The 13,500-nt window shown below is 48.4% G+C and overlaps 1 protein-coding gene across 1 annotated transcript; it reads left to right on the forward strand.

The window, feature by feature from the left end:
* The first annotated feature begins 1,150 nt into the window (after positions 1–1,150).
* On the forward strand, positions 1,151–12,326 carry LOC134548993 (solute carrier family 2, facilitated glucose transporter member 3). Its single transcript, XM_063394303.1, has 10 exons — positions 1,151–1,572; positions 4,429–4,524; positions 5,794–5,954; positions 6,242–6,482; positions 6,638–6,800; positions 7,425–7,612; positions 7,986–8,090; positions 8,517–8,618; positions 8,834–9,037; positions 9,548–12,326. The coding sequence occupies exons 1-10, from the start codon at positions 1,558–1,560 to the stop codon at positions 9,737–9,739; spliced, it is 1,467 nt and encodes a 488-aa protein (XP_063250373.1). The 5' UTR covers positions 1,151–1,557; the 3' UTR covers positions 9,740–12,326.
* The last annotated feature ends 1,174 nt before the right edge of the window (positions 12,327–13,500 follow it).

A 13,500-nucleotide genomic window follows, 5' to 3' on the forward strand; every position in this document is an offset into this window, starting at 1 on the left:
GTCCCGTGCCCTTCCACGCTTTTTCTGCTGGCAATAATATTTTGACAACAACACAGAGAACACCCATGACATGTTTATCAAACAAATATAACATATAAACACCCCATCAGGGTATTTATCACTCACCCTCATAAATCCATAAAATAAAAGGGTATTTCTGAGAGTGAGTGAAGAAAAGCTTTGACCTGTTAATTTCCAGTTAATTTCCACGTGTGGTCAGGTGACAACACCAAATAAACAGCAGAATCGAATTTAAAATGTGATTGTTCCAATTCCCCAGAATTTGATGGCAAAAGTGGTGTCTGGTCTCAAGGTATTTTTCCTAACAATAACAAACAGGGGAAGTCAGCTTTTTTCCCCACTGTTCTTGCCCCCAGCCCTCAGCTGCTGCTGTTTTCTGAAGTCAAAGTCCTTGACAGATTCTTAATTCAGTGAAGACTTTTATTGTTTGACAGCACTTTTGCTTGCTTCAAAGCACAACTCTTCATTATTCTCCTGGAAAAGCCTGGCAATTGTTTGACCTGAAGGTTGGACAGTAACTGTGGAGCACAGTAGCTTTTGATTGAATTACAGACTCATCAAATGGTTTGAGTTGGAGAGGACCTTAGAAATAATTTTGCTTCAGTCTCCCTGCCCTGGGCGATGACACTTTCTACTTTTTTCTTAAAGTCCCATCCAACCTGGCCGTATTCACTTCCAGGGATGGGGAATCCCCAATTTCTCTGGGCAATCTCTGCCCGTCCCCTACCACCCTCACCGTAAGGAGTTTCCTCCTATTTTCTAATCTAAACCTGCCCTCTGTAATTTTGAACCCATTCCCCCGTGCCCTGTCGCTACATGCCCTTGTAAGGAAGGGTATAAGTCTGGGAATAGATCCCAGCTTCAGCTTTGCCCCCGCAGATTCTAACATCGCACGAAAAATGTATTTTTGGCAACCAGACAAACAAAAAAATCCCCGAAACGCAGCTACCCAGAACTGCACTTCATGCACAGCTTTGCAGGCGGCGGGAGGCGCAGGGCACAGCCCTCAGCATACTGCCCGCGCTGTTTGTGTGGCTCCCCTGCACCGTCACCGCCCGCCTTGCCGCTCCAGCTTACACGCCGAATAATAAAGCCATTTATTTTTATATGCGACAAATGACAAATAAAGGCGTCGCTTCACGCCACGCAGCCGCCGTCGGTGCGAGCCACCCGAGGCACCGCTTGTGCCCTGAGCCAGCACTTCGCGCGTGGCATTCCCAGGAGCGGCGGCTCCTTGCGCGCTCCCCGCGGCTCCATCACGGCCCGGCCGCCCCGCACGCAGATTCCCGTCACGGAGGGGCGTGAGCTCGGGGGATGCTCCGCGTTTCGGTGCCCGCTGGCAGCCCCGCCTCTCCCCGGCCCTCGCCGCCGTCTCCCCGCCCACGGCGGGGCCCATAAATGGGCTGGCGGGCGGCGCGGGCCGTGCGCGGGGCGGGCTCGGGCGTGGGCGGGCGCGCAGCCGCCGCCTCTCGCGGGTTCCGTTAGGTGCGCACGGGCGGCCGTTCGCCGCCACTCGGGCACCGGGATTCCCCAGCCATGGACACTAAGAAGGTAGGGAGCCCGGCGCCGCCTCCTGCCCGCCCTCTGTCCCCCCGCTGCGGCCGCCGCTCGGGCCCCGGGCTCCTCGGCGGAGGGATGCGGCGGAGCCGGCGTGCGGCTGCGGCGGGGATGGATGCGGGGATGGATGCGGCGGCGCTCCCGGCGGGGCCGCTGCCCGGCCCTTCGGGGGCTCTGCCTGCGGGGGCGGGGAGGGGAGGGGGGACGGGGACCGCGCAGTTCGGGAGAGGTTGTCGCAGGTCGCGAGATCGATTTTGGTTTCGTGCGCGTGGCCTGATGATGCACATGATGCTGTCCGCGTTGTAGGATATTGGTCACGGGGTTTGTTTCCCTGGCGGCGCCGCACTCGGTTCGTCCCAGGGTTTAGGATGCTGATCGGGGAATTGATGTTAAAGGCGTTTTTTTGGGATAGTGGTAGTATGGCTTATAAAAGGACTTTTAAATTTCAAGAAGGCGGCAGAGCATGTCCTTCTCCCATGGAGAGCAGGGGATATTTGTCTGCAGCTGCGAGTGAGGTGTGCGGCACTGGAGCGAGCTCACGGCTGCGTGTGTTTGAGCGTACTGAGGGAGACAGCAAATATCCACCCGAGCCCGGGGCGGGATGCTGGGGAATCCACGGGAATAGCCAGAACTGGGGGAGGCCGGGGCTCTCATCGCCATGTTGATGGGAGATGAGGGCAGCGTGAGAGGATGAGGCAGAGCAGAGGAGAGCGTCTGCTCAAGGTCGTTCAGAGAAGCGCGGAGAGGCCGCTGCTGCCGGGCTCAACAAGTTGTACAGCCCTGGGGTTGGAGGCAGTGAAGGAGGGGAGCCGGTGAGGAGCATCTCCTGGGAAATGAAGGCTGCCGACGCCTGTGGTCGGAGGGAGGGGTGGTGGTTTGAATTCCGTGCTGGTGTACAGACCTCAGCCTTGAGCTTTTTAGGTAGAGTGGGTGTAGCTGTGCTATTTCTGAGCTCCCTGTTTGCCTTTTGGGAAGCGAGGCACTTACAGCATCAACAAATGATCCATACATTAGATCACAGCCCGGCTCACTGGAGGGGATGGGTCATGCCATGTGATGTCTAGGCGGTGGGAGGCTGGGTAGGAGATGAGTAACAGGCTACAGCCAGGGGAAGTGTGAAAGAGGGTAGAACAACTAACCCTGTAGCTTATGTATGTACCGTGTCAGTGAGGGCTGCCCAGGATCTAGAAGGAAAAGGCCAGCTGTGGTCACTGAAAGCAATGACAAAGCAGAGTCCTGGGGGAAAGGTGCTCTTGTGTGAATCATGTAGAGAGCTGGGGGTTCTCTTCAGCTTTGCCATACCTGCTGGCTAGAGATGACCTGACCTGGAGTCCCAAAACTGCTTAAATATTATAATACATTTCTACAGGCATCTAGATGTTTTTGAAAGAGCTGTGTCCTTGTGGTTCTGTGCCAAATTTCCTTGATACAAAAATGAGGGGAGTGGTCACAGGCTGCCAGGGAGAATGTCTGGACTGCCTAGGGTGTGTTCAGGTGTGAATGCTACCTCCGTGCTCATCTGCCCCCTGTCCACTCTGTCTCCACCACTGCCCTGGGCAGGTGGACATTTACATGATGTGGGTGGAAGAAGCCACGCCTGAAAGTCCTTTCCCCAGTTTCTGTTTTTTGAGGCTGAACTGGTCGTGTCTGAGGGCTGTGCAGGCCAGAATTTCATACGTGCTTGGCTTGAAAGGTTGGTGAAGGCGGCACTGACAGAAGGTTATTGTCAAAAACTTTGGGCAGTTTTGAGAGCCACTACTCCTGGAGCTGAGCTAGAAAGTGAGAGACTGGAAGAGCTGTGACAGTAGGCCCCACCAAGTAGTTTACTTTGCCAGGCTTAAATACGATAATTGGAAAGTCGTGGAAAAGGAATTGTTAATATTTTTGTAAAAGCTTCCAAACCTCCTGAGACTGGGAGGAACACAATCTTTCCAAATTGTGCCAACTCAGGCACTGGCTGCCTAAGTGCCAACTCCTGAGTCACCTGCTCCCCCACACCTCCCTCACTCAGAGCTGGATTAAATGCCACAAGCTTTAAAAATGAATAAAATGTCAGATGCTTTTCGCTGACACTTAAATTTCTCAGTCTGTGGGACTTCTAAGGTTGGACCTTCAAGCTTTCCCTATGGCTCTGAGGGCTCAGTGGTTTTTATTTTAATTTAATGGAGATTCAGGTATACTGAAACTTCAGGGAGTGTGCTTCATTTAAAATAGCAACTATTGCCACAGCTTAAAGAAAAATAGATGGGAAGCTTGGTAGCAACCCAAGCTGCCACCTCTTGAGGCACAGTGCTGTGCCAGTGCCCTGGGGCAGGGTTGGGAAGCTCCAGCCTGGGAAAAACAAGCCTGTTGCTGAAGAGTGCGTGTTGTAACTGTTGTGAGTGACTGCCAGTGTAGCTCATGGGCAGATCTGAGACTCAATTTATGGGAACTTGTCAGCTGGCTCAGGGAAGAGTTAGACCCTTCTTTCATGACATGCCAGAGATCAGCAAAAGCTTCTGTAAAGCAGATCAACCCAAAATAACAGCCACTAATGCAGCCACTGTATTCATTACTAATGAGCTGAGAATAGTTGCTGAAGGTCAGGAGATAATAAAAGGGAGGCCCTGACAAGCCCTCCTACTTGTAGCCACAGAACTTTTCCTGCTGTACGGTTTCATCTCCCTTTCCGTGGAGGGGGATCCAAGGGATGCTACTGGTACTAACCCTTGCTGGATAAAAGCCCATTCCCTGCCCTCAGAGCACTTGCACATGGCACCTATGAGCTGCAGCTGCTGTTTATGCTGAAGAGGAACTCAAGTTGTGTAGAAAACCACATTAACTAAATAATCATTCTCTCTCTTTCCACAGAAAATCACAGCGCCCCTTGTCTATGCGGTTTGCATTGCTGCCATTGGGTCTCTTCAGTTTGGGTACAACACTGGTGTCATTAATGCACCTGAGAAGGTGAGAGGAAAAAGGAGCTGGGGAGGTGGGATGGGTGAGGGGCTGATGGGGAGACAATGGTGAAGAAAGGAGAGGGACTGTCTCCCAAGCAGCCATTAATTCGGTTTATGAAGTCAGTAAGGCATTTTAAATCCTCTTTCAAATACAACATGGAACAGGAAGGACAAACTTTTGGGTAGTAGAGGGAGCAGAGAGGTTAATTCTCTTAATCAGGAGCACAGGAAGGGCAGGAAGGCTCCCTCTGCCATATGTGGTGTGTGGAGGAATGTGAGCTGCTTCAGTTTTGAGTCAGAATAAACCAACCATGGCAGAAGGAATGTAGAGAGCAGTGTGCAGAAAACATTTAAGGGTTGGTAGGAATTACAGCTGCCCTAATTTAATTTATTTCCAGTTTGTTTTACTTGTTTATTTTTTCCTTGTGTTAAGTATAGATTCAGTGCTTGTAAAAGGGTTGTGACTTGGACATTTGACCAAATCATCTCATGACTGTAGCCTAAGAAACAAGAGATGAAGAAAATGAGAGATGTGGTTTTCATGTAACTTTAAGATGGTTCCTCTGTCAAGAACTGAGTCATGAATACCACATCCACCCTGTCTCCGGGAAGGGGTGGGGGATGGGGTCAGTCCTCCCTAGCTAATGTCCTGCTGCCATCTGCTGGGGGCAGACACTCTGTCCCCCCCCAGCCCATGCCAGAATTTACCTCACTAGCTAAGAGGGTGTCTAGGAAACCAGCAACATGGCCCTGTCACATCTCCCTGGGACAGTATTATGTAAAAAATAAACAATATTTCAGGCTTACTTCAGTGAAGCTTTGTGTGTCTCCAACTATTTCTATATTAGAAATCCTAGCCCTGCTGTCAGTGTTTTGATATTGCCAGAAATGTTCCCATCCACTCACTGGTCATGTTTTCTTGTTCCCTTTCATTCCCAACTGTCTCCCGCCTCCTCCCAAGAAGCACTAGTGACTCACATCATCTGAAATATTCAGAAGATAAGCCTGTTTTCCTTAATAAACACTGCTGTCCTGTGGGTACCCTGCCTGCCCCACAACTCAGTGAAGCACTCTCCCTCATCATACTGCTGCTTCTCAGTGAAAGCTCCTCCTTCTGTGCCCTCATCTCCCCCTTGTGTAACTCGTTGCTGCCTGTTTGGGCCTCTCTCTGATTTCATGGCAGCAGGAAGCAGAAGGAAGACAGTAGTGTCCCCTCTCCCCAGTGTGAAATGCCTCCCTGTTGGTTGTAAATCTCACTACCTGATTCCTCTTGCAGATCATCCGGAAGTTTTTCAACAAAACCCTGTCAGAAAGGAGTGGGACGCCTGTCTCTCAAGAACTCCTTACCTCACTATGGTCACTTTCTGTGGCCATCTTCTCAGTAGGAGGCATGATTGGCTCCTTCTCAGTCAGTCTGTTTGTAAACAGATTCGGCAGGTAAGTTGGGAAGAGGGATGCAAGCTGTTGGAGAACTTTTCCTTTACAAAGGAGTATTGGGAAGAAGAGGGCAGAGGTGGGAGGAGATGTCTAGGGAGGAAGCAAGAATGTGTGGGCTACAAAAAGCAGGATTGCAGGCCAAGGGATGAGCTGAATGGGAATTATTCCCTTCTCTTTGTACCCCTGAGATGGGACATCATGGGCAGGTTTACCTTTACCCCTCTCCCAAATGATTTTCCTGCTGTATTCCCAGTTTAAGCTCAGTCTTGACATCTTTGCCCTGGCAGGAGGAACTCCATGCTGCTGGTGAATGTCTTGGCCTTTACTGGTGGCCTTCTCATGGCCTTCTCTAAGGCAGCAAAGGCGGTGGAGATGTTGATTATCGGCCGCTTTGTTATTGGTGTCTTCTGTGGCCTCTGCACGGGCTTTGTGCCCATGTACATCAGCGAGGTCTCGCCCACCAGCCTCCGCGGGGCCTTCGGCACCCTCAACCAGCTGGGCATCGTCGTGGGCATCCTGGTGGCTCAGGTAGGCCTGGCACAACCCGATCCTGCCCTCGGCTGGGGAGGGGCCAGGAGGGCTTTACTTGCCATCAGTGCACTGTGTGTGTCCTGTCATACTGGGGTGGGAGTGAGGAACTGAAGTGTTTAAAATCACTGATTTCTCTTCTATTCTTGGCATAGATCTTTGGACTGGAGGCAATCATGGGCACTGAAGGACTTTGGCCAATGCTTTTGGGGTTCACCATCCTCCCAGCAATTCTGCAGTGTATAGGTCTTCTATTCTGCCCCGAAAGCCCCCGTTTCCTACTGATCAACAAGATGGAGGAGGAGAAAGCCCAAGCAGGTAAGAACTCATCTCAAAGGGGCAGGGCAGTGTTCTGGCTCCCAGCCTGCACTGAACTCGAGTGGGAGGCCAGGACTGATCCTGGAGCCTGTGGTAGATTAGGGTGTGACTCCCGGAGGGCATCAGGCCTGGCCTACCTTCCCATCCTTTAGGTTGCACCGGTGCCAGGAAGCATGAGAAACCTGGCATCTCAACAGAGGCTCCAGGTGGGATTAAGACGTGAGGAGTGGCACCTAGCCTGGTGGGATGTAGCAGGACCAGCTGCTGTTACTCTGCCAGCTCCTCCTGAAAGGCGTGAAATAGGCTGGCATTTAACAGGGAACTTGGAGGGCTGGGGTTGGCTCTGGCAAGAGCCTGAACAGAATTTCAGGGTCAAACATAAGCTTGGAGATCAGTCAACATGAGCAGGACCTGGGCCTGTTTCTGTGCTGATCACGACACCCTGACCTCTGGGGTGAAAAGAAGAGAAAGCTGCCAGCAGAGGCTTGGTCTTTCCCCTGCAGCAGGCCTCAACACCAACTGGAGGTGTTCAGGTTTCCTGCAGTAGCAGGATGGGACACACACACCTCCTGGGGCCAGCAGGTGTGTGTCTCGTACCTGACATCTTTGGATTCCTCCCTCCAGTTCTCCAGAAGCTCCGTGGCGATCGAGATGTTTCTCAAGACATCCAGGAGATGAAAGAAGAAAGTGCTAAAATGTCTCAGGAAAAGAAAGCAACTGTGCCAGAGCTCTTCCGTTCTCCAAACTACCGTCAAGCCATTATCATCGCCATCATGCTGCAGCTCTCCCAGCAGCTCTCAGGCATCAATGCTGTGAGTTACCTTCCTGTCCCATCTTCGGGGCCTCCCTTATCTCTGGCTAAACTTGCACTTGGTGTGGTGTGGAGAGAACTCAAAGTCCCAAAACATCTTTGTGCCTTGACTGGAGGTCACTGTTTTGTCATGTGGCAAAGATGCTGAGATGGAAAGTGGATATTCAGGCTTTCACTTTCCCCACACACACCCTGGTGAGACAGTGCAGCCTTGCACTAAGTGAATGACCTTGACTGGAAGCATGCTGTTTGATAGCGTGGGGTGCTGCTTAGAAACTCCCCACCAGGCATGCAAGCCATTGGGCTGAGGACGAGGGACATGCTCTCAAACATGGAATTGTGACTGTGTCAAACTTCTTCTCTTCTCTTCCCAGGTGTTCTATTATTCTACAGGGATTTTTGAAAGAGCTGGTATCACACAGCCTATCTATGCCACCATTGGAGCTGGTGTGGTCAACACAGTCTTCACTGTGGTGTCGGTGAGTGCGACAGGGCTGTGTGTCTGCCTGGGCCCGTCCCTGGCACATGGCACTGCAGACAAGTAGCCAGGCAATGACAAAGCACTAGGCTGTGCACTGACCTGTAGGAGCAAAGACCAGAGGGCATCAAAGGCATGGTGGGAGGAGAGATGGGCAGAAAGAGGTGTTGTTATCTTAGATGAAAGAGAAGGTGGAAAAGGAGTGCATGTGGGGAAGAAGAGTGATGAGAGAAAGCAGTAGCAATAACCAGAGTAGAAGAACTTGTGCTGACGATGGACCAGCCTGGTGACCTGCACTGAGATCACCATGGTCTGAGGTTTACGGGCAGATAAGGAAGAGGTGCAGGAGATACTGACCAAGGAAGTCTGTCCCGCTTTTGCTGCCAAAGTAATGGACTTTTTTTTCTTTCTGCCTTCTTCTTTCCAGCTGTTCCTGGTGGAGCGTGCGGGGCGCCGGACCCTCCATTTGGCTGGTTTGGCGGGCATGGCTGTGTGTGCTGCTATTATGACTGTAGCTTTAGCTCTAAAGGTGAGTGATCAGTGTTATTGTCCAGGCTGACCCCAGCAGGAACTTACATGAAAATATATCTGCTTTGCTTTGCCCTGTAGCCAGGGCTATAACCAAGTGTGCAGCGGACAGAGCGGCTTTATAACTCTGGGAACTGCTACAGTGTTCACTGTGCAGCTGAGAAAAGTGTGACACTGGAGATGGCATTGTGCTAATGGTGTTTTGTTACCTTGCAGGACATTGTGGTATGGATCAGGTACATCAGCATTGTTGCCACTTTTGGCTTTGTGGCTCTTTTTGAGATTGGCCCTGGTCCTATCCCGTGGTTCATTGTGGCAGAACTCTTCAGCCAGGGCCCACGACCTGCAGCCATGGCAGTGGCTGGTTGTTCCAACTGGACTTCCAATTTCTTGGTGGGAATGCTCTTCCCCTATGCAGAGGTAAGTCCTGTTTTATAAAACACTGTGAGAGCACTGCAGCATTGGAATAAGTGTCCAGAAGGGTAGTAGAATCTGCATCTTTGGAGACTTTGACACATGACTACATGACCTCTAATAACCCAGTTTCTCCTGGAAGTTGTCCCTGCTTTGAGAAGAGGTCTGGTGAGTCTTCCAGAGGTCTCTGAGTCAGTGTTATGATTGTTACTGGAGGCTGCTGCTCACCTTACATTCTACTGCCTTCACGGGTTGCAACTTCCAAATAATTGGAAGAGCCATCTTAGTTAGCCCATCAGGGGTTTTTGCTTTAAAAGCATTAATTTTAGTCACCCTCAGGAAGATTCAAGACCTTTAGAAGCCCGTAGGAATGTGATTTCAATTTTAAAAATGCTGTGATGAGAAAAAGTCAGTAAGGGCACTGTTGGAGAAAGGTGTTGCAATTTTAATGGTCAACAGCAAATGACCTTACATGTAATTTGAAAATAAAGCCTTTTGTATTTCTCCTCTCTGCAGAAACTATGTGGTTCCTATGTCTTCCTCATCTTCCTTGTTTTCCTGGTCATCTTCTTTGTCTTCACGTTCTTCAAAGTGCCAGAGACCAAAGGCAGGACTTTTGAAGACATCTCCAGGGGCTTTGAAGGACGAGGAACAAACAATGGCTCACCACCCCAGAAAACCCCCATGGTGGAGATGAACAGCAAATAAAGCTGGCAAAGCAGCTGCCTGATATCCATGACACACCTGTTCTTTAACTCGTTCATGCTTAAAGAATAATTAAAGGAATGAGCAAAGAAAACCATGAAAACTGGGGCGTTCTTCCCCATCTCAATTGCTGCTATATTCTTCTTTTAACCCACATGCTCCTCACCCATTTCGCCAGGCTTGCCAGCATTAAGCAAATCTGATATGGGTGATCTGCCATACTGGAAAGCACCTGGCACTCGCAAAAATAATCTTATCTTCCCTGCCACAAACATCAGGAGAACAGAGAAGAGCTGGCAATATTTTTACTTTTCTCAACGTAAAATTGCCATTTGGAGTTAACATACTTATGCACACAGTGACCATTATGTATTTGAACCTAATTACTATTTTTGTAGTGAGTTGAAGTGACCCGCTAAATGAGTCCCCAGCCCTTTGAGTCTACTTTGTGTGCGTGTGTAAGGTGTTACACTGGAATTTAGCAAGCTTACCAAAAGCCCTCTTGCTCTTTCCTATCCAGTGTGCACTTTTTTTAGCCTCAGGAAAAAGGGGACCAAGTCACATGCATATTTTTTCCTGCTCTTTTATTTTTTGTATAGACAGACTGAAAGCATACTTTTACTTCAGTTTATTTATTTGTATGTCACTTTGTAAATATTTATTTTTTTAATGGTGTACAAAAATGTACAGGTAAAGAAATTGGAGAAGTTTAAGAGAAATAGCTATTCTAACAAAAGATGCTGTAGACTTGAGGTGCAATAAGACTGTAAAGGAGAAATGTGGTACTAAAAAGGAGATTGAGCATTTTAGGTGGTATGTACAGCAGAGCCAATTATGCACATCACCTTGAAGTTATTTGTGCCCTCTGGAAAGAAATTTGAAGAGTTGTGTACTTGTGGAAGAGGTATGTTTCTGCACTGAAATCTCCATTATTAGGGATTTTTTGTGCTACTTGAAAGAATTGTTCTCAAGTGTTGATGAGAGTGTGATGTGGCATCTTACAATGGGTGTTGTTGGATTATATTTTCAGACACGGTTTTAAGCATTCTGCGGATGATTGAGGGTGGTGATTGCAAACCAGAAGGTAATTTTTCCTGCCTTCTCTTAATTTTATTTCTTTTTGGTTTCTCTGTTATAGTCTAGTATGTCATAAATTCTGAAACTTGCAGATTGTCAGTTAAAGGAGTGCGAGGATAAAAATTATTTTTCAAAGCTGTATTTTCTTAGCAGTTGTTCCTATAAATATTACAGAGGCATGTAGCATGACCCTTCTGGACACAGGCATGGTCAGTTGTGGTACATGTAAGTTCGTAAGGGTAGAGGTGCAGGACTAGACACCAGAGCTACTGGAATTTGCCAGTTTAGCAGTGCAAAAAGTCTGTAGTGCTCAGTCCCCTGCTTGGTTGAAGGCCAGATAGTTTTTGCCCCATATATCCTCTCTGGAAGGTCTGCATGATGTTGTGGTGCTCACCAGTGTGCTTTGTAGATGTGTACAGCTCTGTAATAGTGCCTCTGTTCAAAGGGATGTGGCAGGCAGGAACTGTTTGTTCATCAGTAAATGTCGGTGTCCTTGCTTGTCATTCTGCCGGGCAATTGAGTTTGTGTGTCCCCCACCCTCCCTGCCGAGCTACCTCAGCTCAGGTCAGGCAGACAAAAAGTAGCACATCAGGTACACTTGCAGTCAAGGAGGGGCAGCTTTACTTCACTGCAGCGTTCTGACAGGCTCCAGGCCCATGCCTGTCCAGACCTGCACAAAATATCTAAAGGTAGCACAGAGGTAGCACAATTTCAACTACTGCTCTTCTGAGATCAAGCTGCAGTTTTTGGATGTGGTCAAGCTCAGGTCGACTTGCTGGAATTCATTACTGGATATCCTAGAAGAGAGGCAGCCCCACAGATTCCAAGGCGGTGAAAGCAGGAAAGGTTTAGAAAGGTTGGGATGACAGCAAGACTTTTGCAGCATGGGTAGCCCAAGCTTTCTTGCCAACATAATGCTTCAGAGCAGGTTAGAGAAATTGCCATTGATGTATATTCTGTTGGGTCTGTCTGACGTCTTCAGTAACTAGTGATGACATTTCTACCTTCCCTAATGAGAAACATTTGCAAACATCAGTTAAATTTGCTGCTGTTAAATGCTTCCTGTGAATTAATTTGAAATGCCCCAGCTTTGCACAATGCAATCATATTACATCCAATTTTCCCTAGCTTTTTATTAGGCTTACATGCCAGATATTTATTCTTGGAAGCATTATATATGACTTCTCTCCCAGTTTGATATTTTGGCTCACTTACATAGATTTCTGTGCCCTTCCTTTGACCTCCAGTGCATCCAGACATGATATTTCTATATGGGTATCTGTATGTTAGGAAATTCCCCCCACAGCTGTGCATAAGAGCATTCCATACTTCGCATCAGATGTGTGTTGGCTTGGACTGAAATGTGTAGGCCTTTCTCACATGGTATCTTTGTTATTTTCTTTTTCTGTAACGGCATTGTGAATATTTCGGATGGATTTTATATGCTTATTAATGTGGTTGTTTCCTGGTTTTGAAATAAAAAATATGAAATAAATATCTGATTTGGATTTTACCTTTGTCCTGTAGGGCTTGTCTTATTCTTTTATCACAGCCTGAGACTACACCCTGAAATGTCACCACCATGTACCCTGCAACCTTTTTGGGTAGCTAAGCACTCTGGATTTGCTGTTTTGTCCTACTGGAAGTGATAATTTCTCTCAGCCTCTATGCAAATCACCTTTCATCTCCTTACTATTATTTCTTAGCAATTTTTAAGCTAAAAAGATGGGCTTCTCTGGTTCTTGTTTGGCCAAATCCTTTTTGCTTGTGTGCAAACAAGAGTCTAACAGGAAGAGAGAAGTGGCTGGAGGTTATGAATCCTTCCCAGAGCTAAAGAACCTGAGACTTCTGCCCCTGCTCTGTTCCCACTGTGCTCATCACCCTCTCTGCCAGGAGGGAGAAGAAGGTCCCCTTTCTCCTTTGCTGATGCTTTACTCCCTCTGTTTGGAATGTCACCTTCATGTCATCCTGTGAGAGACTGCTTATGTACACTCAGTAGTGGATATTGGAAAGGAGCAGGGGGATGCCGCAAAGCCCTGCTGGCCCAGGAGCTGATCCTGGAGCTCAGGGACTGCAGCATTCCTTGTATCACTCTCAGGTCTCTGGGCTGCTCTCAAAAAGTGTGAACAAAATATCCTTCAGTAGAAGAGGGTGGAATGAAGTGAGAGGAAGGAAAAGAAGGCAGACCCTGGAGTATCTTAGAGCAGGAATATGGCTGATATAACTCCCGCATCAGCAGGCTGCTCAAAGCCTAATACAAGGAAAGAGTGGGGAACAAGGTGAAGTCTGAAAAAGCTCAGCAGAGAAGCGATCCCATGAAAACTTTCTGGAAGCTGCTGTTGCTGGCTGCTGCGTGTTCCTAGCTCCCGCCTGTGTTTTGCTAGCTTGGTATGCAACCAGCCTTGGAGCTGGGAAGTGCCCTGGGCTAATCTGTCTAGGATTGTTTTTCAATTCTAGCTCAACTATAAAAATAAAGCCCAACCATCCAAACTCATAAGCATATCCAGCTCAAATTTAACTCTTAACATTACAGTTTTCTTTGTCAAAAGTGGAAGCAGAGAACAAAATCATTTGGGGCCAAAGCATGTGATTCACTGAGCCCTAAATTAACCTTTTGTGTAGTTTTCATGATAAACTTTGAGTTAGGGAACGAGGCTTTGGTTTAGATCTGGTTAATTCTGAAAAGT

This window comes from Prinia subflava, chromosome 3, assembly GCF_021018805.1.
Source record: "Prinia subflava isolate CZ2003 ecotype Zambia chromosome 3, Cam_Psub_1.2, whole genome shotgun sequence".
In the NCBI taxonomy this organism is placed as follows: domain Eukaryota; kingdom Metazoa; phylum Chordata; class Aves; order Passeriformes; family Cisticolidae; genus Prinia; species Prinia subflava.

Coding starts and splice junctions, on each gene's coding strand:
- LOC134548993 (XM_063394303.1), top strand. Junction 6,801..7,424: donor GGAGGAGAAAGCCCAAGCAG/GTAAGAACTCAT, acceptor TCCTCCCTCCAG/TTCTCCAGAAGCTCCGTGGC. Junction 8,091..8,516: donor CAGTCTTCACTGTGGTGTCG/GTGAGTGCGACA, acceptor TCTTCTTTCCAG/CTGTTCCTGGTGGAGCGTGC.